The sequence below is a fragment of the Falco punctatus genome, assembly GCF_963210335.1.
Source record: "Falco punctatus genome assembly, chromosome: 9".
NCBI lineage: Eukaryota > Metazoa > Chordata > Aves > Falconiformes > Falconidae > Falco > Falco punctatus.
Window position 1 is genome coordinate 30179427 of NC_137589.1, and position 27929 is coordinate 30207355.

Genomic DNA, 27929 nt, shown 5'->3' on the forward strand with positions numbered 1-27929 from the left:
CCGAGTCCGAGGTGCCCTGGGGGAGGCCGTGGGGGAACATGAGCCCCGAGGGGGTCGGCTCCGGTCAGCGGCGCCCCCCCCCCCCCCGCCGCGCACCGCCCCGCCGCGGGGCCTGCGCCTTCCCGACCCTTCTGGCCGCCGGCGCTCGCCGTAGCGGCGCCGGCGGGGCGAGGCGGGGCGCGGCCGGCCAAGATGGCGGCGGGGGGCGCGGCGGACGCCCAGGCGCGCTTCGGCCACTCGGTGAAGGGGCTCCTGACCGAGAAGGTGACGAGCTGCGGCACCGACGTGATCGCCCTCACCAAGCAGGTGCTGAAGGGCTCCCGCAGCGCCGAGGTGAGCGGCGGGCGCCGCCGGGCGCCCCACTACAGGCCCCGGCGTGCAGCGCGGCTGCGAGGCCTGCGGGGCGGAGCCGGGGGCGGTGGCCGCTCGGGCCCGGCCGCCCCCCGGGGAAGGGCCGGCGGGGCGCGGTGGTGTGGCCGAGGGGCTGCGGCCCGGCCCGGTGGCGGCCGAGCCCCCGGCAGCGGCGGGCGGCGGGGCGCAGGGCCGGGGCCGTGGGCAGGGAGGCCCGGGTTGTGGGCAGGGCCGGTCCGGCACCGCGCAGGGCTCTTGGGCCGCGGGTGCTTCTGGCAGCGCTGGAGCGGTGCTGGGAGGCGGGAGGGAGCATTTACCCATGACAGCCCTCCAGAGTGAGGGGCTGGAGCGACGCCTCAGGCTCTCCCCAGGCCTGTGTGCTCTGAGGGGGGACATGGCACCCACAAGCCTTGCACAGTGGCCCCCGGACCATCGGCCCTGCGAGCAGGTCTGCTGGGCAGCGGCCACAAGTGTCTCGGGAAACGCAGCGCTGCTGCTTCTCAGTCTGGCCTGTGCATTTGTCTTTTAGCTCCTGGGTCAAGCTGCTAGAAACATGGTGATGCAAGAAGATGCCATCCTGCACTCGGAAGATGTAAGCTGTGTTTATCTGCTAAGGAGCAGTGTTTCTAGTGGACAGGAGAGGAGAATTAGAAGAACAGATATGTAGGCATGTTACTGGAGCCCTGAAATGAAATACAGGAGTTCAGGCAGCAGGGCTGGTGGCCAGAATAATTTAAGGCTTCTTCAAACCCATGTGTGCTGCTGGCCTTCCAGCGTCCTGCAGCCCAAGCCAGCCTTTAAGCTGTGCCATCTCTACACGAAAGCTTGCTTGAGGAGGGAACGTTAGGTTGAAACAAAGCACTTGGTGTCTGTGCCTGTTATTGGGAAAGAAGAGGGGAGTGTGCCACTGCTGACGGGTACCGGTAGGAGTGTTTCGGAAGCAGTGCAGTGATACAGTGATGGCCATGCTGGAGGAACTCCTCTGTCCCAGTGCCAGCTTGCCTTGTGATTCTGCTGAACTGCTCCATTAGACATTCATTCTTTGTCTTGTTCTCCACAGAGTTTAAGGAAAATGGCCATAATAACCACTCATCTACAGTACCAGTAAGTAAGCGATACAATGTTCTCTCTGGGGAGCTGAGTAGATCCCTTGATCCTTTTCTGTTCTACTTGAAGACTTTGCATGAAGCCCACTCAGATCAGTCCCTCTTGCCTGGCACTTCGAAGCTGAATAGACCCCAGAGCTGGGATCTTCCAACCCTTTCAAGTTCCACTAGTACAGCTCAGACTGTTTTGGGGTGGGTGATGAGATTTTTGCCTCCTGTTTGCCTGCACCGTGTCTCCCGTTAGAGTGTGTGAAGCATCTAGAACTAAGGGGGAGAAGCCAGTGCTGCTGCTGTCCTCTCAGGACTTAATCCAGAAACACACCAGGGTTTGGCCTCCTGAACCCTTGATCAAGTCCCTTTTGTTCAACATAACATGAACCCTGTTGCTGAAATTCTTGTTTTCTAATGCTCTTTTTGTTTCCTTTTCTCATCTAGGCAAGAAGCAATTCAGAAGAAGTGAGTACTTAGCGGAAGGAATGCCAGGAGGACCACCAGGACCCTGTAGGGGTCGGTGGGAAGGGAGAAGTGGTGGAATAGGGTGGGGGAAAACAGAGTGAAAAGGTTTTTGCAGCTGCCTTTGAAGCAGCTGCTGGCCCAGCAGATAGTGTTTCAGTATTGCGAAAAGATGGGAATTTGAGGGAAGGGATGATTTATACCAAAACTTCAATTTTTTTCATTAATGTGATAGAGCCTGTCAGGTTGGTTGTGATAGATGATGAGGGTGGTGTAGAGCAGAGCTGTCTGATTATGGGTGCACAAAATGAGATTTGCCTTGGGACACAGAGGTGGATTGGGGAACTCCAGGGTTCGTCTTTGCTGTAGTGTCAGCGCTAGAGCTGTTCTGGTCCCTCGGATGCAGGCAGCACAGCACAGTCTGAGGAGCAGATCTCACCGTGAACCTCTTCTTGCTCGGTCCCCAGCGTTGAGCAGTCGTCAAACCTACAGGACCAGCTGAATCACTTGCTGAAATGAAGCATAGCATGAAGGCACGAGGACACCTGGACTGGCACCGAGGGCAGTGAAACATCCTTTCCCCTCCAGACCCTGGGGTTCAGACCTATGTCTGGGTAGTGCTGGATGTCAGCTGGGATGTGTGCGGAGCTTGTGTTTCTGGGCATGTGGGCCCTTCTCAGGTGCCTCCATCCACATCTCTGCTCCAGAATCCTCGCGGGCTCACCAGTGCCAAACTGAAACAAACTTACCTGAAACTTTACTCCCCCCAGCAATTTCCATGTCTGCTTACTTGCCGTGTAGCATAAGATGTGTGGTCCACACTAGCACCCCTGGTAAGAAATGCATAAAATAGAGCTGTAGGTTTTAAATACAAGTGCCTGCAGTTTGACGCTGGACTGTATTTAGACACAGATGGCACAGGGTGCAATTTATTTAGGGCATGTTAATCAGGGGGAGCTGTAAGTGCCTGGGGGGAGAGAGGTGCTTCAGTGTCGACTGAGGTGCCAGTCCCAGGCCAGAATTTCTGAAAGCAGGAATCTGGGCACACACCTTTGTCACTGCTCCAGCTGGACATGGTTTGGCTAGCATTCTGCTTGGAGGTTATCTTATTTTCCACTCTGCCAGAGTCTGGAACGTCATCCCCTTGCCAACCCATCTGCACTGCCTTCGGCCTTCGACTGCATTCCTCTTCTTGAGCTGCTGCTCCAGTTCTTGATGAAGCAGCCTTGGCTGTGGTGTGTGTCTGTATCTGGGTGGGAAGGTATCCAAAGCCCAGTCCAGAAAGCAAGTGGGAGAGCATCATGAGCTGATGTGCTCAGTTCTGCACTGCTCTGTGTTGGAGGGCTGGCAGCCAGGCTCCTGTTCACATCCTGGGGAGTGACATCGGGCCCGGGCTATAAATACCGTGTCTTGTCTTTGGTAAGTCAATTATCTGGAGCACTTGGAGTGCACGGGAAGCACTTGTTTGCCTGAGTGTGCTTTTCATCAGCTGATATGAGAAGGCAGGCTGAGAGCAGGCATCAGCCTGCCGTGGTCCTGTTGCAGCACTGCTGGGGTTTGGTTCCTGTACGGCAGAGTCTTCTCCTGAGCTTTTACCATCCCCTCCAGTGCCGCTGCCTGTTTGGGCTTCGCCTGGTGGCACCACAGCTCCTGCATGCCCATGAAGGTGCTACTGATAGCCCAAGGACCATGTGGGATATTTTTGCCTAGGGAGGGGTCCTGATGCCCAGCTTTGCAGATGCACTTTTGGAATGAGGGTTTTCCATGAGCTGCTGGGGAAGCCGCAACTTCCTTGCTGGGAATAAAAGCTGCCCTGAACAGCACCAAACCGCTGCAGAGTCTGTGCTTGATGCCATCACTGAGATTCCCTGTGCAGGGGGGAGACTGGGACGGTGGGTCTCAGCCCCGCAGTGTCCCCCGTCATGCTTCAGCTCCGGGGGTTTCTTTGCAGATGCACTGTGTCCTTGTTGCAGGTGGCTTGTCCCCTCCAAGGTCCTGTCCTCTGCAGGGACCAGAGCAGTCCTGCAGCGTTAAACTTTGGTCTCACTGCATTTGGGGTGAGCAGGGACAGGGCTGTGCCGTGGGAGCACAGAGCTGTTGAGCGGGTGGCAGCCAGGTGTGGTTTTGGGGGGGTGGGCGATGGCAGCATGACCCCCATGGGAGCAGGGCCAGCACCCGGCGCTGTGCCTGGGGTGCTGCAGGGAGGCTGCGGGGCCGTGTGCCCGGGGTCTGGGCCGGGCACGGGCCGGTGTTGGGGTGGCGCTGGGCGGCGCAGGGTGCCGGGGCGGAGCGTGGCCCAGGCTGGGCAGAGTCCGGCCGAAGCGCTGCAGCTGGAGGCAGTAAGGCAGCCCGGGGGCTCTGCTGTGGGGGGCTGGGGGCTCCCTGGGGACACCCCTGGGGCCAAGGACTCTCTGCAAAGCGTGGGGGCTGATTTGCGCTTTGGGGAGGTTTTTGAGGTCTCATATCTCCGGGGCAGCTGGGACTGGTGGTTTTGCGGGGTGGGAGGTGTTGTCAGGCACCCCAGGAACATCCCACGAGGCTGCTGGGTACTGCTGGGGCAGGGGGAAAAAAGTGCTTTTTGCTCCTGTATTTGGGGGAAAAGGGGGGGGAGTTCAGGGCCTTTGGGAGGGCCCGGCGTGGTGCCTGTTGCAGTGGCGTCGGGACACCAGCCCCATATTCCCATTGCAGTGGCAACCCTCTGCGGAGAGCGGATCCACCGGGAGGTGCAGGTGAGGGGTGCAGGTGGCTGGGTGGGGGGCCGAGCCCAGGCTGCGCTGGGATGTCTGCTGCGGTCAAAGGCCAACGCCTGTTTCAGTGCCTAGATAAAAACGTGAGGTGCGGTTGGCTGCTTCTCTCCTGTTCCCTGCAGGGATGGGGGTGGTTGAGCAACCCCATGTTTCCCTGCCCGCGCTCCCTGCGCCCGTCTCGCCTGGGGAAACGGTGGCTGCAGCATGCAAAGTTATTGCAAAGGGGAATTTAATCCCCTACTGCACAAACACATCTGTGTGCGAGCAAGGGGAGCTGGGGAGGGTGGGGGCAAAGAGGTGCTTGGTGTTAGCCTACTCTTTAGCTGGGTGCAGACGAGAGTGCCGGTGCCAGAGGACGCTGGGGTCACATACAAACCAAGTGCAGAGGCATGGCCCCACGATTTGGTGCACAGGGAACTCCCAGGGAACAGCTTGCTGTAGTTTGGTGGCCTCTGTCCTTCCCACCTCAGGATTACTATGGCAAAGAGCTGCAGAAGTCGGAGGACCTGAAAACCAATGCCTGCGTTACCTTGGCCAGGCCTCTTCCTAAGGCGGTGAGAGATGCTTTGGAGCGTGTCCATGAGGAGGTGGTGGCCAGGTAAACCCTGGGGTCTCCCCTCTTCTGCTGTGTCCCTCTGGGCTGCAGCCTCCCGGACCACCATGCCACGGGGGCACCTCTGCACGGCTCAGCTCAGCACCCCCCAGGTACTACGGCTGCGGTCTGGTGATCCCCGAGTGCCTGGCATCATGCCGGATCCTGGACCTGGGCAGCGGCAGTGGCAGAGACTGCTACCTGCTGAGCCAGCTGGTTGGGGAGCAGGGCCACGTCACCGGGATAGACATGACCGAGGGCCAGGTACAGCATGAGTCTGGGGCTTCTCCTCATCCCCCCAACATTCCCCCACCATCGTTCCCTTCCTCCTCCCAGGTCAAGGTGGCGAAGAAGCACATTGCCTACCACATGGACAAGTTTGGCTACCGAAAGCCAAATGTTGAGTTCCTGCAGGGCTACATGGAGAAGCTGAGTGATGCTGGGCTGGCTGATGAGAGCTACGATATTGTTATGTAGGTACTGCACAGGGCGCTGCCATCCTTGTCCTGCTGCTGCCAGGGGCCATGGGCTGGTGTCCAGGTCTGCATCCCACTGGGTTGCCCGCCTCAGGAGCACATGTTAGGGAAGGGGAAATTCCAAGGCAGGGTCTGTGCTAAAGCCTGGGAGTACACAAACTGCCCTTTTCATGGTCAAATCAGCATCTCCAAATCCTGCATGAAACAATGGTACAGGCAGCAGCTGGTGGTGCTGAGTGTGTGAGAGGGTGCAAATGAACCTCAGTCACCTCCTCCCTAGCTCCAACTGCGTGATCAATCTTGTCCCCAACAAGAAGGCCGTGCTGCAGGAGGCCTACCGCGTGCTGAAGGTAATGCTGGGGCTGGCACCCACGGCAGGAGTGGAGCAGGGTTGTGGTGGCCGTGCTGTTGTGGTGCCACTGGGATGCAGCAAATGGGATAAAGCAAGACTGGGACGTGGGATAGGGCCGGGGAGGGCACCACTGCAGAGGGTCCTGAGCAGGGTAGCACTGGTGGGTGCCCAGTTCTCCCTGCCCCTTTTGTGCCATTGCTTCTTGAGGTCTCCCTTCACTCCTTGCTGCCTTCTAGCCTGGAGGAGAGATGTACTTCAGTGATGTCTACGCTAGCCAGCGCCTGAGTGAGACTGTCCGGAAGCACAGGGTTCTGTGGGGTGCGTAGGGCTCCAGGATGGGGGTAACATGGGATGGAGGGACCAGACCTTTGCCTCCATCACCCATGTCTGTGGTCTCATGCCAGGAGAGTGCCTGGCAGGAGCTCTGTACTGGAGAGACCTGTACAGCATTGCCGAGGAGGTGGGGTTCACCCCCCCGTGCCTGGTCTCCGCCAGTCCCATCACCATCGGTGACAAGGAGCTGGAGAGCTTCATTGGTGAGGGTCTGACCAGGGAACATCAGCTCTGGGCAGCTGTGGGGAGCTGTGCGATGCGCCCAGCCTCTGCTGGTTCCCAGCCTGGGCACTCAGTGACCAATCCCAACCTGTCTCTTGCAGGTGACTGCCACTTTGTCTCTGCGACTTTCCGCCTGTTCAAGGTGCCGGGTAGCAGCCAGACTGGGCCCAGTCAGGTCATCTACAACGGCGGGATCGTGGGGCATGAGCAAGAGCTGGTGTTTGACACCAATTTCACCTTCAAGGTGCGGCGAGCTGGGGCTCCCCATGATGCCAGGGGGTCCTGGTCTGTAGGGATGGGGTAGAGCTGATGAAGCAGTGCTACTCAGCAGCATCCTCCGTGATTTTTGGGGTTAGCCTTGGTAGAAGGAGCGGCGGGTGAGAGCAGAGGGGCTGTATAAACCAGGGTAAGCACAAACGGGGCGGGAAAAGGAGCCAGACCCACACATCGCATTGGGGTAAGGATAGGAGCAGGACATCCATGGTGGCTTTCAGGAGGGTTTGAAGCCAGCTGCTTGGTCATTGTGGGTGTTTCTCAAGGTTTTGGGCCAGGCTGTGTCCCTGCTTTTTCTCCCCCCATCATCTGGCTGGGTGGCTGGTGTCCCCTGGCCACATATCCTGGACCCCAACCCTGTGACTGTCCCTCTGCCCCCAGCAAGGAGAGGTGGTGGATGTGGATGCTGAGATGGCTGCAATCTTGCGGAGCTCCAGGTTTGCGGAGGAGTTCCTGATCCGACCTGGTGGGGCCTACGCTGGTGCTGGTGCACTGCAGGGCAGCTGTTGCAAGGGGGTGAAGGTTGGTAGCAGGCAGCTCCATGGCTGGGTTCAGGGACGGGGATATGGGTGTCCTGTGCCATCAGAGTTGCCCTGGGGTATCAGAGGGGCTATAGCATGACACCAAGAGACTTGAGTCCTTCTGGGATGGGCAGGAGCCCATGGAGCGCAGAGCGTGGTGCCTGGTGCCTGAGCTTGGGCAACTTCACCCCAGCGCAGGTTGGAGCTCTCCAAAGGGGGAGGTCTGCTCTAACCACCAGGCATGAAGAGCCCCTTGCCCCCCACCATGTCCATGGGGGCTGCTGAGGCTGACAGCTGGACCTGCCCGAGGTCCCGCAAGGGGAGGCATCCTTCCCCTGGGGAGATGGCTGTGGACAGCCTGCCCCAGGGAAATGATCGCCCATCCCCATGGCTCCTTCCCGCCCATCACTCTCCCAGCTGCTGATGTGAGCTTGACCCTGGCTGCTAGCCCTGACCCTGCAGCACAAGGCACCTCTATCTGCTGGAAGCCTCTCTCCACCTCTGGTGGTCCCTCCAGCCTGTAGATGGGCCAGGAGAGGCAAGGGAGATAACGCCTTGCAGCTGCGTGTCCCTGAAACACAACCTTGTACTTGGGGAGGGGGAGATGTTCTTGGGTCCCTGGCCAAGCAGGAGGCATTTCTCAAATAAAAACAGAGCCAAGGTCCAAGAGAAGCTCTTGGCTTCCTCCTCCTGGCAGGGAAAAGCAGCTGGAGTGACCCAGGGGCTGCACCCACGTTGGCTATGGAGGGTCTGCTTGGGCTGCCCTACTGACAGGGAGTGAGTCGGGGGGAAAATGACATTTTCTTGGGGTGCCTCTTGCTTCCCTCTGGCCCGATCCTGCCCCGGGTTGTTCTTTGCCCTCCAGGAGAAGATCTGCGATCCCTTCCAGCTGCTGGAGCTGCTTGCAGCCCCAGGTCCTGCCTGCCATCCTGGTGGCACCTGTGGTCCTCTGGGGTGCTGCTGAGTGGCGAGCAGTGCCACTGGCAGCACAGGAGGATGTGGCCCCAGTGGCGTGTCGTTTCCACTTGAGATCAAATAAATGGCTGAACTCGAAGACTACGTGCTCACGGCTGGGACCTTGGGGTGCGTGGGGTGCTGCTGTGCTCCCCTGTCAGGGCTGGTGAGGCAGGTTGTGCCTGGTGGTGGTGATGGACAGCTGTCCTGTGAGTCCCCTCGCTATGGGGGTAGCCGCAGCTGCATGGCTTGGGTGTGCAGGCAGGGGCAGTGTCCGTGGGAAAGGGGTCTGTGGGTCGCTGCGTGGGAGACAGCAGGTCTGGAGGGGTTTGGCAGCAGCTGCGTGCTGGCGTTGAGCTCACGGAGCAGAGTGGAGACATTTGCAGGAGGCGGCTTGGCAGAGCAGGGTGTGAAAGGAGGCCCCGGTCCGCGCAGGGCCTGATGCTGCAGTACGCATCTCTCTGCGTGAGCCTGGCTCTAATTTGAGGTCTCGGGGAGCCCGCAGCTGAGACACAAATGCTTCTGAGAAGCGAAAGGCACAGCAGTAAGCAGCCCAGTTGTTTTTTTCCTTCTTTTGATCTCCCCATGCTAACCTTCCCCATGCAGGGAGCCGCAAGCACCTGCCAGGCGGCCCATGCCTGCTCCCGGTGGTGGGGTGGAAAGCTGAATAACGTGGTTGCAAATGAGCATCTCCCCAGGGCAGTGGGCGAGAAGGACTGGTTACCTCCTGGGGGCTTGGCCAGCCTTGCTTTTCCATGAAGAACTCAGTGTGACACATGGGGTGCAGGGGGTTGCCCCCGTTATTTGCATTCAGGATGGGGCATGCCTGAAGTAAGCTCCCCACACCTTGTCCCACTTGCAGCCCCACAGCCCTTTCCAGAAGATTTCCAGGGAATTTCTCTACCTTTCCCTGCTCAGCACTGCTGAGGTTTGTATTTTCCACCAGACTCCATCTAGTGGGAAAGCCCCGAGTCCCCTGCGAGCACTGCACCCGGCCGAGTTTTGCAGGGAAATGTGGTGATTCTGGAAAAGCAGAAGCCAGGCTGGCTGCATCCTGCAGCGGGTGAGGAGCGAGGGCTTCAAGGCTGCAGCAGGAGGCAAAGGGCCATGCTCCTGCCGCCCCCTGCGAAACACACATGTCCTGGCCCACAGAGGCTGTTTGGGAAAGGCCGGAGCTGCTGGGCAGCCCTTGGCTGAGCAGCTGAGCTTAGAAATGAGGGACTGTTTCCACCTCTCCCCATACAATGATTTTCTGCAAATTTCCCCTCTCTGCCATTTAAACAGCATATTGCTGTGGCGTGGGGGAAGATAAAACCCAAACAATAACATATTTGGATTCAAAAAGAAATGTGAGCAAATGCCAGGGATGCTCTGCGGTAGCAGTGGCTGAGGAGGGTCCAGGTAGTAAGGAGGCATTGCCAGAATGTCTGGAATGAAAAGCGTGGGCAGCCAGGTAACGTCCAGCTGTCACACGGTGATGGGAAATCCAGAAACAGGCGTGACAGCCCAGAATCCTTAACCTGCCCTCTGCCATCAGCAAAATAGGGGAGTGATTAATTCACAGTTTAGAGATTAAACGTATAAATAATGCCCATAAATACAGTTTCCTGAAAAGTTGCCTTGCCAGCCTATCTTTCTGGCTTCGGGCAAGACTGAGAGTCTGATCGATTTGGTGTACACACTCATGTAAGTTGGTGTTACCTGGAGCCAACGGGGCATGTATCAGCTGGCTTCAGGTAGGGGACCCTGGCAGACCAGCCTCGAGGGTGGCTGTGACGTGGCAGGTGAGGAGAGCTCTGAAATTGTGTGCAAGGACCTCACTGATAGGACCTTGGGAAGAACCTGCCAGAAAACACATGCAAGATGCTGTTTAACCTACTCTGTGATTACTGACAAAGACTTTCACAAAGACCCCAAACAGCCCACCCCGGGAGGTTTGCAGCAATTAGCTCCTGCTATCAAAGGGAGACTTCCCAGGCTAACTGAAGAGCAGATAGGGTGGGGGGTCCTATCTGCAACCCCTTTCATTAAAAAGGCATGAGTCCCTGCCACAGCCTTTCCGCCTGCCTGGGGAGAGAGGCCCCCACTGCGAGGGCCCCCCCTCTTGCATGCATACGGAAAAAGGCCACAGCTAAATGCCACTGCATTTGCATAGCACTATTTTTTTCCCCATATTCTTGGCATTTCTGGGAGGAAGCAGCTAAGAGGACTTGACTTTGATGTTAAGCATTAGAGTAGGGGTTCTCACCAATCTATGGATGTGTGGGGGGATGTCTTGTCTGCCTGTCTTTGCTTGCGCATGCACAACCTTGGGGTTTTTAACCCCAAAGCCATGAAAGAGGAGAAGCTGCAGCCCCATCCCACATGAGGAAGCCCAAACCAATCTGTCCAGCACCCCGGCCTGGCTGTTCTGGTGACTGTGAAGATGGGCCAGATCCCATTCTCCCAAGCCGTAAGCTGTGGTGCTCTGGTTCACCCCGGGGTGAAAGGGGGGTGATTCCCAAGCCCCCACTCACTGTGGCTAGCAGGGAGGTGGCTGTGGCTCAGGGGCATCCGCCACCTCCCGGGGGGAGCAGCCCTCTGGAACTGCCCCTTGGTGAGCTGGCTGAGGTCTGGGACCAGGGAAGCAGCGCTGTGGCTGCAGCCCCCGGAGCACTGGGCTATCCAGTGGGATCCTCCGCTCTTCCGTTTGCTGAGCACTTGAATGGCGGAGAAGCTGCTTTACCTCCTCTAAGGGGTCACCCTGAACCCCCAATGTGGGCTCAGCCACCACGAGCCGCACTGGGTGCTCCCTGGGCTGTCCGCCTCTGGCTGGCTGGGATGCAGACAGGTCACTCATCCCTAAGGGAGGGCGGTGGTGGCTGGAGCCCGGGGCGGCTGGGCCCCCGCTGGGGTTGGGGAGCAGCAGGAGAGGCCCCGGGACACCGGCACGCACCCACGTTACACCGAACCGGGGTCCCTCAGTCCTGGGTGCATCCTCCGTGCCCTGCGGGGGCGCGGGGCGCCTGGGGGGGCTGTGAGCGTCCCGGGGGCAGCTCCAAAGTCCCGACCCCGCTCCTGGAAGTCTGATGCGACGAGGCGGCAGGTGCCCCGAGCGGCTGAGCAAAAGGCGGAGAGGGGAGCGCGGCGAGCGGCCCGTGCGTGTCGCACGTTTAACGCTTCGTTTCGCTCGCAGGAACGAGCGCGCCGAGGAGGTGCCGGGCGTGGGGCGGAGGGTGCCCTGGGGCCGGGCCGCGACGGCCGGATCTTTAGCCGCCGCAGCGTACCGTGCCGGCGGCGGCACGGGGAACAGCGGGGAGCGGGCACGGCCGGACGGTGCCGGGAGAGCCGTCGCCCGCGGCCGCCAGTAGCCCCGGTGCCGAGATCGCGGCCCCAAGCACGGGCAGCCCCACGGAGCCCGGGGCCCGGGGCCGCGGGAAGGGCGCAGGCGGGAGGGCGAGGGGATGCTCCCCGCGGCCCGGAGCTGGCTGCGCCGCGAGGAGACGCCAGGGGGCGCTGCGCGACCGCCGACCGCGGCGGCGGCGGTAGCAGTAGGGGGGGCGCGGGGCGGTGCACTGGAGCCGCTGCGGGGGGCGGGCGGCGCGGCAGGTCCGCGGGCAGCGGCGGGTGCAGCGGGCCGGGCAGGGGCGGCGGGGGGCAGCGGCCCCGTCCCATCCCATCCCGTTCCGTTCCGTCCCGTCCCGTCCCGTCCCCCGGCGCGGAGGCTCGCCGGCCGCCCCGCCGAGCGCCGCACGCGCCGTCCCCGGCCCGCCGGCCGCACCGCGCCCCCATTGGTCGCGCCCCTCCGAGTCTCCGCCCCTCCAGCCCCGAGGCCCGCTGCCATTGGCCGTGGCCTCAGGGCCGGCCCCGCCCCCGCCCGCCTGGCGTACACACCGGAGTCACGCGCCCCCCGCGCTGGGGAGGCGGTGGCGGGCGGCAGGGCGGGGCCGGGCCGCCACTGGCGGGGGGGCGCGCACCGATTGGCGGCGCGGAGCGCCGGGCCCGCCCCCGCGAGGCGTGCGGGGAGGGGCGGGGAGGGCAGCGGCTTGAGGCGGCTCTCGGCTCGGCCCGGCCCGGCAGTCGCCGCCTGTCGGGTCCCGCGGGCAGCCGTGCCCGCCGCCTCGCCCGCCGCCGCGCCGCGCCCGCCGCCACCGCCGCCGCCGCCGGGGGAGCCGGGGCACGCCGCAGGCGCCGCGCGGCGATGCGGGGCCGCGGCGGCGCCGAGCCCTGACTAAAGATGGCCGCGCTGCCCGGTGGGAACATGGCGGGGGGCGGCCGGGGGGCGCGGGTGCTGCTGCTGCTGCTGCTCGGCGGCTGCCTGGGCCGGCGGCCCCCGGCTGCCGCAGCCGCCGCCGCGCCGCCCGCCGCCGCCGTCGTCCCCCCCTCGGCGGCGGCGGCGGAGGAGACGGTGATCATCGGCCTGCGGCTGGAGGACACGGACGACGTCTCCTTCATGGAGGGGGGCGCGCTGCGGGTGAGCGAGCGGACGCGGGTGAAGCTGCGGGTCTACGGGCAGAACATCAACAACGAGACCTGGTCGCGCATCGCCTTCACGGAGCACGAGCGGCGGGGCGGGCGGGCGGCGGCGGGGGCGGCGGGGCGCGGCGGCGGCGGGGGCGGCGGCGGGGCGGCGGGCGGCGGAGCCCCGCAGCGCTGCGGCATCCGCACCTCGGACATCATCATCCTGCCGCACATCGTGCTCAACCGCCGCACCTCGGGCATCATCGAGATCGAGATCAAGCCCCTGCGCAAGACGGAGAAGAGCAAGTCCTACTACCTGTGCACCTCCGTCTCGGCCCCCGCCGCCGCCGCCCTGGGGCCCGGGGCCGCCGGGGGGCTGGCAGGCGCCGAGGGGCCGGTCGGACCCCCGCCCTGGGGCGAGACCACCTGGATCTACCACGACGGCGAGGACACTAAGATGATCGTGGGCGAGGAGAAGAAGTTCCTGCTGCCCTTCTGGCTGCAGGTCATCTTCATCTCGCTCCTCCTCTGCCTCTCGGGCATGTTCAGCGGCCTCAACCTGGGCCTCATGGCCCTGGACCCCATGGAGCTGCGCATCGTGCAGAACTGTGGCACGGACAAAGAGAAGAACTACGCCAAGCGCATCGAGCCCGTGCGCCGCCAGGGCAACTACCTGCTCTGCTCCCTCCTGCTGGGCAACGTCCTGGTCAACACCACGCTTACCATCCTGCTGGACGACATTGCCGGCTCTGGGCTGGTGGCCGTGGTGGTCTCCACCATTGGTATCGTCATCTTCGGCGAGATCGTGCCGCAGGCCATTTGCTCTCGGCACGGCCTGGCCGTGGGCGCCAACACCATCTTCCTCACCAAGTTTTTCATGATGATGACCTTCCCGGCCTCCTACCCCGTCAGCAAACTGCTGGACTGTGTCCTGGGCCAGGAGATCGGCACGGTCTATAACCGTGAGAAGTTGTTGGAGATGCTGCGGGTCACCGACCCTTATAACGATCTAGTCAAAGAGGAGCTCAACATTATCCAGGGAGCCCTGGAGCTGCGCACCAAGACTGTGGAGGACGTGATGACCCCCCTCCGAGACTGCTTCATGATCGCTGCTGAGGCTGTGCTCGACTTCAACACTATGTCCGAGATCATGGAGAGCGGTTATACCCGCATCCCTGTTTTCGAGGGTGACCGCTCCAACATTGTGGACTTGCTCTTTGTTAAGGACCTGGCTTTTGTGGACCCTGACGACTGCACTCCGCTCAAGACCATCACCCGCTTCTACAACCACCCGCTGCACTTCGTCTTCAACGACACCAAGCTCGACGCCATGTTGGAGGAGTTCAAGAAAGGTGGGCTCGTGCTGGTGGCGGGGGCGCGGGGGGTCAGCTCTCAGCTCTGGAGGTGAGGGGGCTCTGCAGAGAGGCCCCTTGTGTTCCTGCTTGCAGAGGGGTTTGGGAAGGCGCGCTTGGGACAGAGAGCGGCCGGCGTTTAGGCATCTGCCAGATCCGCCTGTTCCCTGGGTCAGAAAACTGATATGCGGCTGGTATGTGCCCCCGGCCTCTTTTCCCCACTGCACTGGGATGTGTGTGTGGGCATGGTGCCAAGCAAGGTTGTTTTCTTTCTTGCTTTTTCCACTCATCTGTCCGTTATGGTGAGAACCGCTGACGGGAATCTGCACCCATTGCTTGGCTGTGGCTTCTCCCGTGCTTTTTCAGCTGGCCTGACAGCGAGGAGAGCGGGTGGGCTGCTCGGGTATCTTTCAGGCTTAGTGCGCGCGCACGTGCTGAGATAAACAAGGCGTTTTAGCTCCATTCATAGGCTCAGCTGGCTGACCTCAGCTCTGTGCTCATGTTCCAGTTATTTTGATTGATGCTTTGGTCTTGTAACTCATAAATAGCTTCAGGGTCTTAAAGTATGTTCGAAAGCACCTGTTGGTGCTACGCTTCAGAGTTTACAGGGCTTTTTCCCTAGGCTTCCCACCGCCCCAGCACCACAGGCTCGGCAGAGATGTGACCCTAGCTACCCCTCTTTGTGTAGCCTGTGTATTAGTTGCATCAGAACGGGACTGAGGCTTTCTGGCGCCGTCTTAACTGTAGGAGGTTTTAACCTGACAAATGCATCTTAAATCCTGTTAGAAGCTTTTGCTTATGAGAAAGAGAAAAAACTTTTTTGTTTTCCTTTTTAAATCTGTTCCTCTCTGCAAGCCAAGTAATGATGCGGTATGGCCTGTGCAGGGAAGTGTTTACAGAGAAATAACAAAGTGACATTTCAAACAGCGTTGATGTGCGGTCTCCCGTGCTGGAAAACGGAAGGCCGTTGGAGTGCCACAGAGCTGTTCATACCTGGGGAGACCTGGTCAGAGAACTGCTGAGCAGCTCAGTGCCTGGGAGGTGATCTGGCCAAAAGGGGAGATCGTTACAGCTGCACTGACCCCAGAGTTAGGCTAATGGGGAATATCTGAGTTCGTCTTCTATCAGCTACAAAAGTTACCTTGAAAATAACTTTTTTCATAGGTGAACAGTCTTTCTAGGGAATAATTTAAATTACCGTTTACATTTCAGGTGCTGTGTTGTCCACACACTGGGTTTTGACAGCATGGCATTTGATCTTCCAGCTTAACTGAGTTTTGGGGATTTGTAGTGTTACCCCGTTGGTTTCCTCATCTTTAGTTCATCTTCACAGACAGAAAGTGAACATACTTCTGCTTTTTACTGACCAGTGCAGCAGTGGTTTTCTTTCTTTCTTTCTGCCTCTGCGTAGTGATGGGGAAGTCTTGCTTTGGTTTGGAGCTGTGGAAGGAGAGACGAGAAAGACCCCTCCCTTGGCTGTGGCTCCCGCACTGCGGGATCTGCAGCTCAGATCTGGGAAACTCAATTATGTCACTTAACTGTTGGCCCGTCAAGATGGATTGTGCCATGTGCGGGCATAGGGTTGTTCCCCCCTCCCCTTATTTGAACTCCAGATAGCATGATGGGGTTCTTAACCTGTAGCAAGGCTTGTGTTTTTTCTAGTTTTGTTTGTAGCAGCTTGTCTGAGGAAATGAATGCTGTGTTGGTCACTTTATTTCCCCTGTCTGAAAGAGGTGAAATGCACTCCTGCGTGGTAACATAGCAATCCTTTTATTTAGCTGGGAGAATTAGGTGCATATTTTAATCCTGCAAGTGTGGCTAAGCCAAATATGCCTCCTTATAGTTCCTGAAACTTGTGCTTAAAATAGGCTGCTTAAAAATTCTCCAGGGTGGCTTAGAAGGTGCAGACCAGAGATTGCTTTCGCTGGTCTTCCCAAAGAACTTCTTTGTCTGCACCAGGAAATGTCCCAGTAGCACAAGTTTAGGATGACTTCCCAACATGTGTGTTCCTCCCTGAGATCACTGTGTCCTGGAATAGTCTGTGTATTTGTGAATCAATTCAGGCTAGTTTGATCGTACTTAAATGTTTACTCCAGAACAGCTATGCTGGTTGGTCTGTATGGACAAGCCCTGGTATTAGGACCAGCTCTGTCCAAACTGGTTTCTCTTTAAAAAGTGCAGATATGGTGGAAATAAATGGCTTCCTTTGTGTGTTTTGAAATGAATGTAAATAACTGATAGCTTGCTTGATCTGGCATAGCGCAGTGTCTTTTGCAAGAGTTCTTCAAACTTTCTTCTTCAGAGCAACCTTGCCAAATTCCCATGAGAATGTACAAATTAAGGGTGAGAATCAAACTGCTTGTTACTCTCTAGAAGAGTGTTGAAAATAAGTTTACAGTTTTTAATCATTCCCTTCCCATCACATTGAACTTCTGCCACAGTAGGCTTGCTTCAAAACTCATGTGCATCTTTTTTTAATATTTTTTTTTTTTTACACCCCAGCCCCCCCAGCAGGTCCCTGCTGCCACAGTTTGGTGCAATGGGCAGCTCGTGTGATAATGCTGTCAGTTGAATAATCAGTTTAAGGAGAGGGGCATTTTTTTTTTTTTTTTAAGAAATTTGGTAATTAGCTGGGTAGGTGGGGTTTTGAAGCTCACTTTTTTGGGTAGAAGCGATGTGTTCTTAACCTAAACGTGAAACGGAGGCTTACAAGGAGGAGGTTAAAAGTCAAGCACCGCAGGATGTATGTCCTTACGTTGTTGTGGAAGATGAAATGTGTAGTTCTGTACTTGTCCTCATGCTTAGGCTGTGCAGCTGGAGGATTTGGTGATGGTGATGTTATTAATATTCTTTGGCCACAATTGCAAAATAAGTATCTGTTTCACTTCTGTGCTGCCAGGCAAGAAACTTAAATTAAGAGAGAGCTGCAGCACATTCCCACTCCCTTGTTGCTCTAATCACTTTACGTGTGAATAAACATGATTTCTGAAGCAGTCTGCAAAAAAGTTTCCCTTCTAAAAAAGCAGTTTACCTACAAATGAACACATAGCTTTTGAAAGAGGGGCAATTTTCTGTTTCCGTCGACAGACCTTAAACCCCTACCAGTGCTGTCAAATCCATTTGCCTACAAGTTGAGCGGACTGTTTAGCTTACTTGATTTCAGTCTTTCAAACTTAATGCAAGAAAGTGTAAGGTTCTCTTTATACTGGCCTAAGAAATGACCTGCTGACTTTGCTCAGTGCAAAGAGATACCTCATTTGAAGTAAGTCCACTCCTAGCTGATCTGATGTTGGCCATTGCTGTAAAGGGGAGCAAGGTGTTCGCTGTTCCAGGACTGATCTGTGTCCCGGTTCCTAAGCTGCAGCAGGGAACGAATGAGCAACAAAGTCATTTTTGGAAAGAAGCTAGTGAACTGTCTCTGCTGATCTCCTTTTTCTTGTTGACAAGTGTGTGGCCTTGCTTTTTTTTTTTTTTATTTTCCTTTTTGACAGTTTTCCTAGGTCTCTGCTCAAATGCTCTCTGGCACTTGCTCTTGGTGTTTTTCACAGGCAGATCTCTGCATGTGTGATCCTAAATCCAAAACATTCTATTTCTAGCTCCCTGCCTGCCAGAGCTACAAGAATTCAGCTTGAAAAGCCTCATGTTGTAATACTAATATTTCAAGGTTGGCCCACTTTCTACAAGGCATTGTATGGCCGCTTTCCTGGTGGCCTGGACGGCTCTGGAGGGCAGCAGTTTCTCAACTGGAGTCCTCCTTATCTGGGAACTTTGAGTCATATGTTTTGATCTTATTTATATCTGTCTCCACTATTATGTTATACTAAAGATCAGAGTTAATAACCTGTTACAAAGAAGTCACAGTAACTGTGTGCAGCAGTTCTGAACTCTTGTTTTCTGAATGACATGGCAACCTTGAGAAAATTCCTAGATTCCTTATTAAAACCATTGCCAACTGGACCTTAAAATAGATATTCATTTTTTTAATTTTTTTCCCCCCTCTAGAAACGTTGTCAGATTTAACTTGATGATCTTCAGGCTCTGTTGGTCTTGTATTGTCTGTTTTTAATAGCATGTATGCTTGGTGGCTATATTAAGTGTGGATGTAGGACCTGGAGGAAAAACTTGGTCAATCTCTTTTCTAGTTCCTCCTCCTCCAAAGTAAAGCAAGCCCTAACAACCTGAAACACAGAACCCTTACTTTTGAGGGAGCAGAGAATACCTAGACTGACTTACTCGTCTTTTGAGCACATAGACCCTTTTTTTGGAAGCAGGTGGGACAGGAAGTGATTGGTAGCCCAGGGACCCCAAGTTCTGCATTACTGTTGTTGGTCTGAGGGGTTTTTTCTGTTAGGTCACTTACCGTTCTGGTACAGCTCTAACCCAGGCTTGCAGGTGGCTTCTTTCCTGGTCCCTTTCAGGTTTTATGGGTTCCCATCCTGCTGAATCTGAGTCCAGAATTCCTATGAGTAGATTTTACTTAATGGATCTGAATGCTCACTTTCTAGTTTATTGAACAGGTTGCCTGTCTCCTGAGCCATTTTTCTGTGTAAGCCTGTGAGTGCAGCATTATGAGAAACTGGAAGAAACTACCTAAGTCCCTTCTGGGATTATGAAAGGCATGTAAAACTCCTCCTTGGAAAACCGATACTGTTTTCAAGGCTGCTTGGCTATTAAAAGGTACCTCCTCTGATCCTTTTGGGGAAATTCATATAAAGGGAAAGGTGTTGAGGAGGTCCAGCATGAAGACTTTTTCGTGTGAAGAGAGTAGGGGACTGATAGGTGGGAGGGAATCTGCCACCAAGATGCAGAAGACTTAGCGTGATATGCCTGCAGATTTGTTCCCTGAACAAAAATTTCATGTGGGGGTGGGGATTGCCTTGTGACAAACTGTTTCTTGGCTGTCTGACAGCATAGGACCCGCAGGTACTGTGCTGCCAAGAGCTTTGCTGGCCTTGCAGAGCTCCTGGGGGATGCGTGCTCGTTCCACTGGAGAGCAGCGGATGTGGGTTACTGCAGGCAGCCCTCCTGCTGGTAGGCTGAGGGGGAGGCATCGGGGGGAATGCATCAGAGAACAGCTCCAGTTCTTCCTGGGCTGCCTGCTGTGAAGCTTTTTTAGGGACCAGGAGAAGAAGAGATGCTGCTGGAGAGCAGCAGTGCCTCTTCACCCTAGCCTGGGTGAGCAGCCCAGCTGGAGGCTCCATTCTGCTGCTCAGAGTAGAAAGAAATGTGCGGTTCAGGTGGCTTGACAGGGAGAGGAGTAAGTGAATTAAACGGCTTGAGCAGTAGAGGTTTGAATCTGACACGTCGAGTGTGATTCTTTGGTTGCTTTTTAACCGACTCTAGCAACTCTTGCCATTCAACAAAGATGAGAAGTTGCCTTTTCCTCCCCTCAACTGTTTGCTAAGGTAGCAAATGCATTCTTGCACTGAAGCTGATGGGAGTGAGTTCCACCACAAGTGAACCATGTTCCTATCTGCTTTCTCTGAGTCTGTAAAGGTTATCTGTAATAGGCACAGATGTAAACTTCAGGTCACTCTGTGCAGCCAGCAGCATTTCATGGCCAATTTTAGAAGAGAGAAGAGGCAGAATGTCAACTTCTGAGCAAATTCAGTAGTGCGGGAAAACAATCAGGTAGTTTAACCTTTGTAGCATTCTTCAGGGCTGAGATTTTTTTGAGTTTCAGTATTTCTCTGCCCACGTGAGGTTCTGAGGAGCAGAACACTTTCTCGGTGAACTTCAGTTGACTCTAAGAGTGTAAAAACAATGACAGCAAGTTCTTTGCAGTAGTACATGTCTGACAATGGCTGTGGCTGCTTAGAGAAAGTACTAGAAAAGAGCAAATTCATTTTGTTCTCCACAGAAGCTCACTGATCTCGCCTGGCTGTGATTCAAGAAGTTTTGGAACTAAAGGTACTGTCCTTATTAAATAGCTCTTTATTAAATAGCCTTTCTGTGAGTGTGTCTAATCAAGACCCAACCTTTGTCAGCTCTGGCACATAGACAAACAGCAGCGGTGGGGTATCTAGTGGCAGAAAGACATGGATCTAAAGGTTGCATTTCTGATTGTGACTTTTGTATGAAGCCATCCAAAGGTAGGTTTTGTTTTGGCAGGCTGTGATATCATTCTGGCTGGGAACTTGAGGGAGTTAGCCACCTGACACCTCAGACATGTTATGAGTGAGCCTCAGTCCCCTCCTACCTTTATTGAAGGAATCATAGTGAGTGGGATATTGGGGGCGTTACTACGTCACATACCTTGGAGCATCAATGCTATTAAACTGTAAACAAGATCTACTTGTCTTCCTGGTGTTGATTCGTGTCAGATTTTGTCTTTCCCACTTGGAAGGTGGACATTCTAGTGCATGGGAATTAAGACCTGAAGAATATGAAGTCTCACTACTTCACCTCTTCTAAATACTTTGCAATGGATGCTTAATATTAGGAGTCATAAGTCAGTTTTACAGCTGCTAAGCCACCATCAAATAGACCTAGAATGAAAGGAGTGGCTGAGCAGTGTGTTGAATGAGTCTGTATCTCATCCTGCTGTGCTTTTTCCATTAATACTTAACAAGAGCTCACTTTTTCATTAGCTTATGTGCCTCTACAGAGCTGCGGTGCAATTGCCAGTCTAGGCAGACCAATTACACTTCTAGTATTGAGTCCCGCCCAATTTCACTAATAGAGTTTGTAAAACTAGCCCTCTGGTTTTACACAGCGTACTCTGGTGCTCTGAACCATACCCTGGTGAGCATGACCTGGCACTCTTGTGAATTTGACAAGGTCCTGAAATACAGCCTACCAGCTACAAATAGGAGTGCAAATACTTGGTGCTAATGAGCTACAGCCAACTGCATATGGCTTAATAGTCCCAGATCAGGTGGTTTTTCCAGCCTGGCTCCTGCCAAGGTCACTGGGTCATTTCAGGGCTATCTAGTGATGGGGTTTTGTTTCTCTTTTCAACAATATGTAATTGTATAAAGAGATGCCTAAATCTGTCATTAACCTGCTTCTGGTGGAATCCACCTTTTCCCTTGGCCTGGAAATCAGTATGGCCCAACACTTGCTGGCAGAAGCAGATATGCTGGGAATAAACTAGGGCTAAGTGTGATGGTAGACAAAGTATCTGTGAGTAGGGCATGAAAACTAAAGCTGGTTAAGGAACTAAGGAAAAAAGTTAACCTAATCACCTCAGTGTAGGTCTTCTTAGAGAGAGAGAGGTGCAGAAAAGAGAAAGGGATGGCCTGGATCAGTTAAGTTAAGAAGCCCCTTAGTGGTTTAAATGGCTTTTTGTACAACATGGAGGAATACAGTTCCGATTCTTTAAAACATGTTGTTATGAGTTTAGGCGAAGAAACTAAAAACTACTAAAAGATTTCCCATAGCTGCTTCTAAAATCAAAAAACCTCCAACCCCCCATTAATATTACGACTCCGGGACTGCAACTGTACTGTGTCTTTGGCAAAGTGGACTTGGAGGATCTGGGTCCCCATTTGGCACTCCAGCATGAAACATGAAGTTACAATAATAGAAGGATAGATGGCAGAGACATCCATCATGCTTGGAGAGAAACTGAATGTTCTTTTGACTTGCTACTGGAGTTTTTATGTACTAGATGTGCTTAACACAGTGGCTGGCTCAGCTGATCTCTCTATTCCTGGTTCCCAATAACAAAAAGGCTTTGATTCTTTCCAAACTTGTCTCTACTAGCTCTTTCCTTTTTTGTCCGCCTTTACTCCAAAGTGCTCTCTTCCCTGCTTAGGGCTCTGTCTATAGTAGCTTTCCACTCAGGAGAGTCATGAGTAGGGGCCCTTAGAGCCTTCAAGCCGTTGTCCTCCTGTTTTGTGTTAAAATTGCTGGGGAGCCTTCCAGAGTTTTGGTAGGCAGCCAGTTTTCACTGAAGAGAAGAATGACTTTCAGGATCTGCCACACTTCTGTGTTGTTTATGGGACATTGTATAGGCTGTCTGTCTAGGATGACTTGTGTTGTTTTAGGACAAATCCTGTAAATGCAAGAGATGTTTCTTTGTCTGGGTTGGCTGCCATGTTGGCAATTAGGATTCATACAGGGGTGTTTGTGGTTATTTTGTGATTAAAAGACATGAGTCAGCCTTGCTCTTTACCTGCTAGTGATGATATCTGCTTGAGAGGCCTAGTGAAAGAATACTAGTAAAGAAACTTGTCTTGTAACCAACTTGCCTTAAAATACCCAGGCCCTAGATTGAACAGAGACCTCAAAGCTAAGAAAGCTTGTGTGAGTGGGACTGACTGACTTCTGTCTTTGTGTTGAAGCATTTTGCTTGTAAATTGTTGGGTATAGTAAGTTCAGTGTTTAAATATGAAGCAACAGCCCTTCTCATCAAGGAGCTGTACTTTGAAGGGCAGAGTAACTGTGATGCCTGTCAATCTGGGAACCGAAGCCTGATGATTATTGAGGCCTCAAGAGTTACATGTTAACGCAATTCTGCTGCGGTTACTAATTAACCGAGCAAGAGCCAAAGGAGCTGGGGCCAGAAGATGAGCACATACATTCAGTACAAAAGATCTGTATAGTTTTGTTTTTTGTAATGCTTTCCGTTGGGATTGCACCATTCTTTTGCCGGCAGTCCTGAAGGGGATCCGCTCGTCGGATGAGAGGGTTGTTGTAACACTGCGCTCTGCAGGATGAACCGTGCCATCAGGACCAGGCTCCTACTTGCTTGAGGTTCTCTCCTGCAGCAAGTGTGAATGAAAGTTGAGGTTTTTATAGTGAGTTTTTTTATGGTAGTATAATCTCTTACAGTGATATGACAGAGCCATCCGCGACTGTTGATCTTTGTGGGGGTGAACAAGGCTTTATTTCCCGGCTTGTCCGTGAGTAATGAGGGCAACAAAATGCTGACTCTGCCAGCAAACAATTTTAAGAAGGATCTTGCCATTTCTGGTTTCCTTCCAGTACTCCACCTCCAGCTTTCGGAAGATTGCCCTGCTTGCCCTTTGCACTGCAGCATTCCAAGTGCAGCCCTTGGCCAAAGCGAGCCTGCAGGACACCTTTCCATGTAACAGTTTTGTGATGACAGGGATGATCAGTTGCCCACCTTTATTCTTGTGAATTGCTTGTCTGGAAGAAAATCTGCTGGTGTGAACTTGTTCTTGATAAAAACTTACAATCTGACATCGAAAGTAGGTGTGGCTGTGGGTTTTAGGCAAACTGCAGGCTTAGTTCTTCCTATCTAGCCTGGGACATCTTTCCACTGGAAGCAAGTACAGCTTTTACGGTTACAATTCCCGTACACAGCAAGTGCAGACAGGAGCCCTCAGTTAATATTACAGGGTATCCAGCAAGAGGCCTCAGTTAAATTTTGTACTCATTAAGGTAGGCCTAAATTGTGAATTATTATTTAATATCTGAATATCAGTACAGAATATTAAGTTATTCAGTAGCTCTAACTTGAACTCCAAGGGACGCTGCTAAGCTTTTGCTTCAAGGTGGGTGAATTAGCGTGATTTGCTGTGTGAATTTGTGTGGGTTTTCCCCCTGCTGTGTAACTGAGGTGTGTGTACTGATAAAACTTGTATTTTAGTTTCTTGATGTAGTGTGTGGGGAGGGGAGAGGAAGCATCTCTCAGGACACCAGTTATATGAAGACTTGCTGCCTAGGTTTTGCTTGTCCTGCAGCAGAGGAGTAAGGGATGCCTCACTGGAGGCTGGGGCAGCGGTCTTGTGAGTAGCTCGCTGTACGGACTACATGGTTATAGTGGTACAGGATTTATGCTGCTCTACAGATGTGATCTGGTTTTTGTTGCATGCTGGTTCCCTGCCCTTATGGGGAGTAACTTTTATCTTCTCGTTGATATTCTAGTTTGCCTGGAGCCTTTTGCAGTGTTTAGGCTTGAAAACACTGATAACTCCACAGCTAAATTCAAGAACTTCACACTGCTCACAGGGAGTGTTTTGTTTTGGTTTTTTTTTTCCTTTTTTTTTTTTTCTTGGTGTGGAAGAGTTGCTTGTACTATGTGTATGGGATTTCTCCCAGAGAAATTGAAATCGCTCTTTTAATGAAAATCCTGTACAGTGTACTTTAGACTCAACATCAGCTCCTAGTTTGAGTGCTCACTTGCAAGACAAATGAGAGACCTCCTGGTATCACGTGTAGAGGAAAGCCTGCTTCTGTTCCTTTTATACTAGCACATTTGTGTTTTCCTCTGACTCTTACGGAGATCACAACAGGTGTAAAGCTTTATTCCCTTTCCATATGATGGAGCCTGCCTCTCTCTTGTAATCAGGACTGACAGTTTTATAGGTCTTTCTGTTCCGTTGACAAAGGCCGGGGGGGATTATGATCACTAATGTGGAATTGCTTTGCCAGTAGTTTACTGGTTTAATCCAGCTCATGTTGTATTGTCTGAAGGCTCCCAAGGAGAACCTGGAAAGGGAGAAGTTGCACAGTTCACCCTGTAGGCGGTCTTGGTGGGGGGCAAAGCTTCCCATCGTGGGAATCCCCTGAGGTTAGAGCTTGAGGAAGGCAGCTGGGGCAGTGAAGAAACTTAATTACCTACGTAATGGATGCAGTCTCCAAGAACTACAGCAATCTATTGCTCGATGGCAGTTACAGGGTTGAACCTGTGAGTGCGGTTGTAGTGTGTGCAGCCATTGTGCAAGCAAATACAGTAGCTTTCTTTTTTCCTGCTTTCTCCAATGCCCCTGGGGTTAAGGGTGGAGATCAAGGTTTCCCAGTACTGTGTGATGCACCGCAGATGGGAATCCCAGCCTCTTCTCTGTGCAGAGACACACCTGCTGTGCATAGGATGAGAAGTCTACCAGGAGAGTTCTGATGTCAACGGCTCTATTCCGTTAATGGGGTATTTTGCTTTCCAGAACAGCTGTTTTGAATTTTCCAGGTTTTGTTGCAATCTTTGAACAAGCCTTTTTCTCGTTTGGTTTTGTGTGGGTTTTTTTTTTTTTGTTTTTTTTTTTTTTTTTTTTTTAAATGAGAGAGACTGGGTAAGGCTGTGGGGTGGAGGGAAGACAGGCATACATTTGAGTGTTGGGAGGATTTTAATTTCTGATTCCTGGCCTGAAAACCGGGTTTAAACTTGTTGCTTGCCTGCTGTTTGAACATGATGCAGTAGTAAGAGGCTTTAATACATTTCTTCTTTGTAAATCATCAACCTCACATCTTCCAGTAAAGGAAAGAATTTGGGACTATAGCTTCCAAGAGTAATAGCCCTCTCAGCCCCATGCAATGCACAGACTCCAATCAGAAAGTTCCAAGGAAAATATTCAGAAGGGGGGAAGTTGTCTAGCTGTATCCCTGAATGGTTTTGCATTTAAACTACTGGGCTTTGCACAGAGATCAGTATGCTCTTTTTTTCAGATAGTTATGTGGCCATCCTGGAACTAATAACTATGCTGGAAAATCTTAATCCAAGCATAGAGTAGAGAAATTAACAAAAAGTCTCTTATGACCCAAGTTTCTATTGATGATGCTCTGTAGTTTGCCGTTTTTTCTGCTATCCAATTAACCTCTAGCTGAAAACACACTTGTAAGTATCAGAGGCTGCATCCAGGTATTCTGCTTTCTACTTGCATCTACCTCCTGATCGGAAAAAAGAGCTGAGTGTCTTCAGGAGTGCTTAAAGAAGGATGCTGACCAGAGAGCCGCCATGAGGGAGTTGGTAGGCTTGGAAACTTGGGTGGCATTTATGCTGAGTCTGGCCCTACACCTATTTCCTCTGACATGCATTAAAATGGCAGTGTCCTGCTGGTTTTTAGAGGAAGCTTTAACATGAACATTCTTCCAGGAGGGGACAATGTGCTTTAAACTCAAGAGGTTCTAACAAGCGAGGCTATCTTAACCATCCTTTCCAGTGCTGCAGTAAGTAGTTGTGATAATGAGTGTGTTGTGATTAAACGTGTACTCCCACAGCTAGAGGCAGCATGCAGTTTCTTGGGGCAAGAACTCTTGCTGTGGTAATACTCATGAACCTAACAAAAGGAATTCTCATCTATCAGTTGTTTTCTGTGGTTTTGAGGGTGTCTGGGACGTAAAAACCTGAAGATATGACTGGATGCAAAAGTTCTTGCAGATAGGAACAGATAATTTTTTTTAACCTCATAAAACTGAGTTTTAACGCATACAGGAGATTTGATTTTCCTATTCCTGTTTGTTTGCTTCCCCTATATCAACTGACTGGTTTTGTGGGAACCAGTACATTTCAGCTTTTCTTCTGCAATTTAAGGTATGCAATAGGAGTTTGGTTTAATCTTTGTCTTACAGCTTCCTTGCATGATGATTGCAACTTCCTTTAGACTGATAGCCCTTCCAGTGATTTGGATTTAGTTTCTCTTGCCCTGAAGTCCTTGATTGTCAGTGTCTTTAGTTAGTATATTCACACTCCTTTCTGGAGATCAGTGTGTAGTTTTCCTGACGCTATTTTTTGGAAGAAGGTGAGGAAAATCAGAGAGAATAGGAGACTGTAGCAGCAGATGAGATGAGTCCATCCACTAGACAAGTGTGTGGAGATACAGTTAAGGTGAATGCCTCAGTGGTTAATGGTTTGTTCTGCATAGCTTTGAGTACTAAAACTGCTGCTGTAAAGTTCATTGTCAGGTGCTTTCTAACCTTTTACTGACACGGGGTGGTGGTGGGGTGAGTTAATCTATTGTTTCTTCCTTACTGTGTCAGAGGTGCCATTTATCCTTTTATTGTATGCTGCTTAGCTTTCATTTCCAGACCCTTTTAATGTCCAGTTTAGGATTGATTATGGATTAAGGATTTTTCTGTTTTGCAAAAACATAGTAGGCAAGTCTTTAAGTGGCATGCCTGTTATTACGTAAATTCCCAGTCTTGAGGGATGTGCAGGTACCAGCTTTTTTTTTTTTTTTTTTTTTGTTGGTGACAAGTTGCTAACCAAAGTATGATTAAAAACCTTGGCAGCCTCATGAGCCAGGAAGTCTCGAGCTCTATTCCTGGTGCAGCTAGAAAGCTGTTCTTGCACCATAGACAGGTTGGCTACGCCAGAGGCCAGCACAACAGTCTTCCTCGCTGCCATCTGTTTCAAGGAGTCTTGAGCAAGCTGGGTAAGAGGGATGCAGTGACATAGATCCAAGTCTGTTCTCACTGCTGGTGGAATTTAGGTTGAAAAGGATGGCTTAGCTGGGCTTTCCCCCTTATTCCACGTGTGACGATGTGATATGGGGAAATTGCCACCCACCAGCCTAATATTAGTCAACAGTTAAGGAGGTGTGCAAGAACTGTCCTTTAGATAGTCCAACCCTTCTCTAGGGTGGTGCAGGCAACCTCCTTGGGATGCCGTGCACTCTGTCCTGCTTTTTCTGAGTGTACTGGCAGAGACTGGATTCTGCCAGTGCTCTGGTGGTTGTGTTGGGCCCATGTGCATGTCAGGGTCTAGCCTGCACTCCTCCATGACACAGAACTGAAAGAACCTGTGTTCTGTTAATACCATTATCACCGTGTCTTTTCAAGCTTCCCTTAATAATTGATGTCTGGTTAAAGTGTTTGTTACTGCAGAAGCTCAGTGTTGGACTCATAATCAAGGGCACCACTGTGTTGTGCTAGCATGAAGAGTTTTGCTGTGGTTGTGATCATATTGATCTGTCTAGCTCCATCCTGGTTCTTTATTGGTTTTGGTGGTTTGGTTTTTTTTTTTTTTTTTTTTTTTTGACATGGGAGACAGGAACAGAATGGAGAAGCTGAGAATTTTGCTGTTTGACCCATTCAGAAAATGGATGTGACTGGAACAGGGAAGGCATGATCCA

General features: G+C 52.9%; 3 protein-coding genes across 8 annotated transcripts in view; all 3 read left to right on the forward strand.

Moving 5' to 3' along the window:
* Positions 1-84: 84 nt before the first annotated feature.
* On the forward strand, positions 85-3733 carry BORCS7 (BLOC-1 related complex subunit 7). 3 transcript variants are annotated; one of them, XM_080403516.1, is made up of 5 exons: positions 85-333; positions 881-943; positions 1412-1455; positions 1893-1913; positions 2280-3733. In XM_080403516.1, exons 1-5 carry the CDS (start codon positions 193-195, stop codon positions 2410-2412), a joined length of 402 nt encoding a protein of 133 aa, XP_080259642.1. In that variant the 5' UTR covers positions 85-192; the 3' UTR covers positions 2413-3733. The 3 variants fall into 3 exon arrangements, with proteins under 3 accessions (XP_080259642.1, XP_080259644.1, XP_080259643.1); XM_080403518.1 differs by having other exon boundaries at positions 2317-3733; XM_080403517.1 differs by having other exon boundaries at positions 138-333; positions 2378-3733.
* Positions 3734-3939: 206 nt separating this feature from the next.
* On the forward strand, positions 3940-8216 carry AS3MT (arsenite methyltransferase). Of its 3 annotated transcripts, XM_080403512.1 has the most exons (8): positions 4203-4249; positions 4599-4639; positions 5128-5255; positions 5363-5722; positions 6006-6075; positions 6314-6395; positions 6482-6876; positions 7287-8216. In XM_080403512.1, coding segments are annotated over exons 1-8 (1317 nt in total). In that variant the 5' UTR covers positions 4203-4248; the 3' UTR covers positions 7527-8216. The 3 variants fall into 3 exon arrangements, with proteins under 3 accessions (XP_080259637.1, XP_080259638.1, XP_080259636.1); XM_080403511.1 differs by lacking the exon at positions 4203-4249 and adding an exon at positions 3940-3967 and having other exon boundaries at positions 4599-5255; XM_080403510.1 differs by lacking the exon at positions 4203-4249 and having other exon boundaries at positions 4550-5255.
* Positions 8217-12304: 4088 nt separating this feature from the next.
* Positions 12305-27929, forward strand: part of CNNM2 (cyclin and CBS domain divalent metal cation transport mediator 2) — a 125716-nt gene continuing 110091 nt past the window's right edge. For both annotated transcript variants that reach the window (XM_080403497.1, XM_080403498.1), the window contains exon 1: positions 12305-14172. In XM_080403497.1, coding sequence (XP_080259623.1) covers positions 12597-14172 — 1576 coding nt within the window. In that variant the 5' untranslated portion in view covers positions 12305-12596. The remainder of the gene's footprint in view (positions 14173-27929) is intronic.

Bases quoted from the DNA above. Each gene is read 5' to 3' on its own strand.
- BORCS7 (XM_080403516.1), top strand. From the start codon at position 193: ATGGCGGCGGGGGGCGCGGCGGACGCCCAGGCGCGCTTCGGCCACTCG. The intron at 334-880 runs GTGAGCGGCGGG...TTTGTCTTTTAG, and splicing joins AGGGCTCCCGCAGCGCCGAG to CTCCTGGGTCAAGCTGCTAG. The intron at 944-1,411 runs GTAAGCTGTGTT...TGTTCTCCACAG, and splicing joins CCATCCTGCACTCGGAAGAT to AGTTTAAGGAAAATGGCCAT.
- AS3MT (XM_080403511.1), top strand. From the start codon at position 5,047: ATGGCCCCACGATTTGGTGCACAGGGAACTCCCAGGGAACAGCTTGCT. The intron at 6,076-6,313 runs GTAATGCTGGGG...GCTGCCTTCTAG, and splicing joins AGGCCTACCGCGTGCTGAAG to CCTGGAGGAGAGATGTACTT. The intron at 6,877-7,286 runs GTGCGGCGAGCT...CTCTGCCCCCAG, and splicing joins ACACCAATTTCACCTTCAAG to CAAGGAGAGGTGGTGGATGT.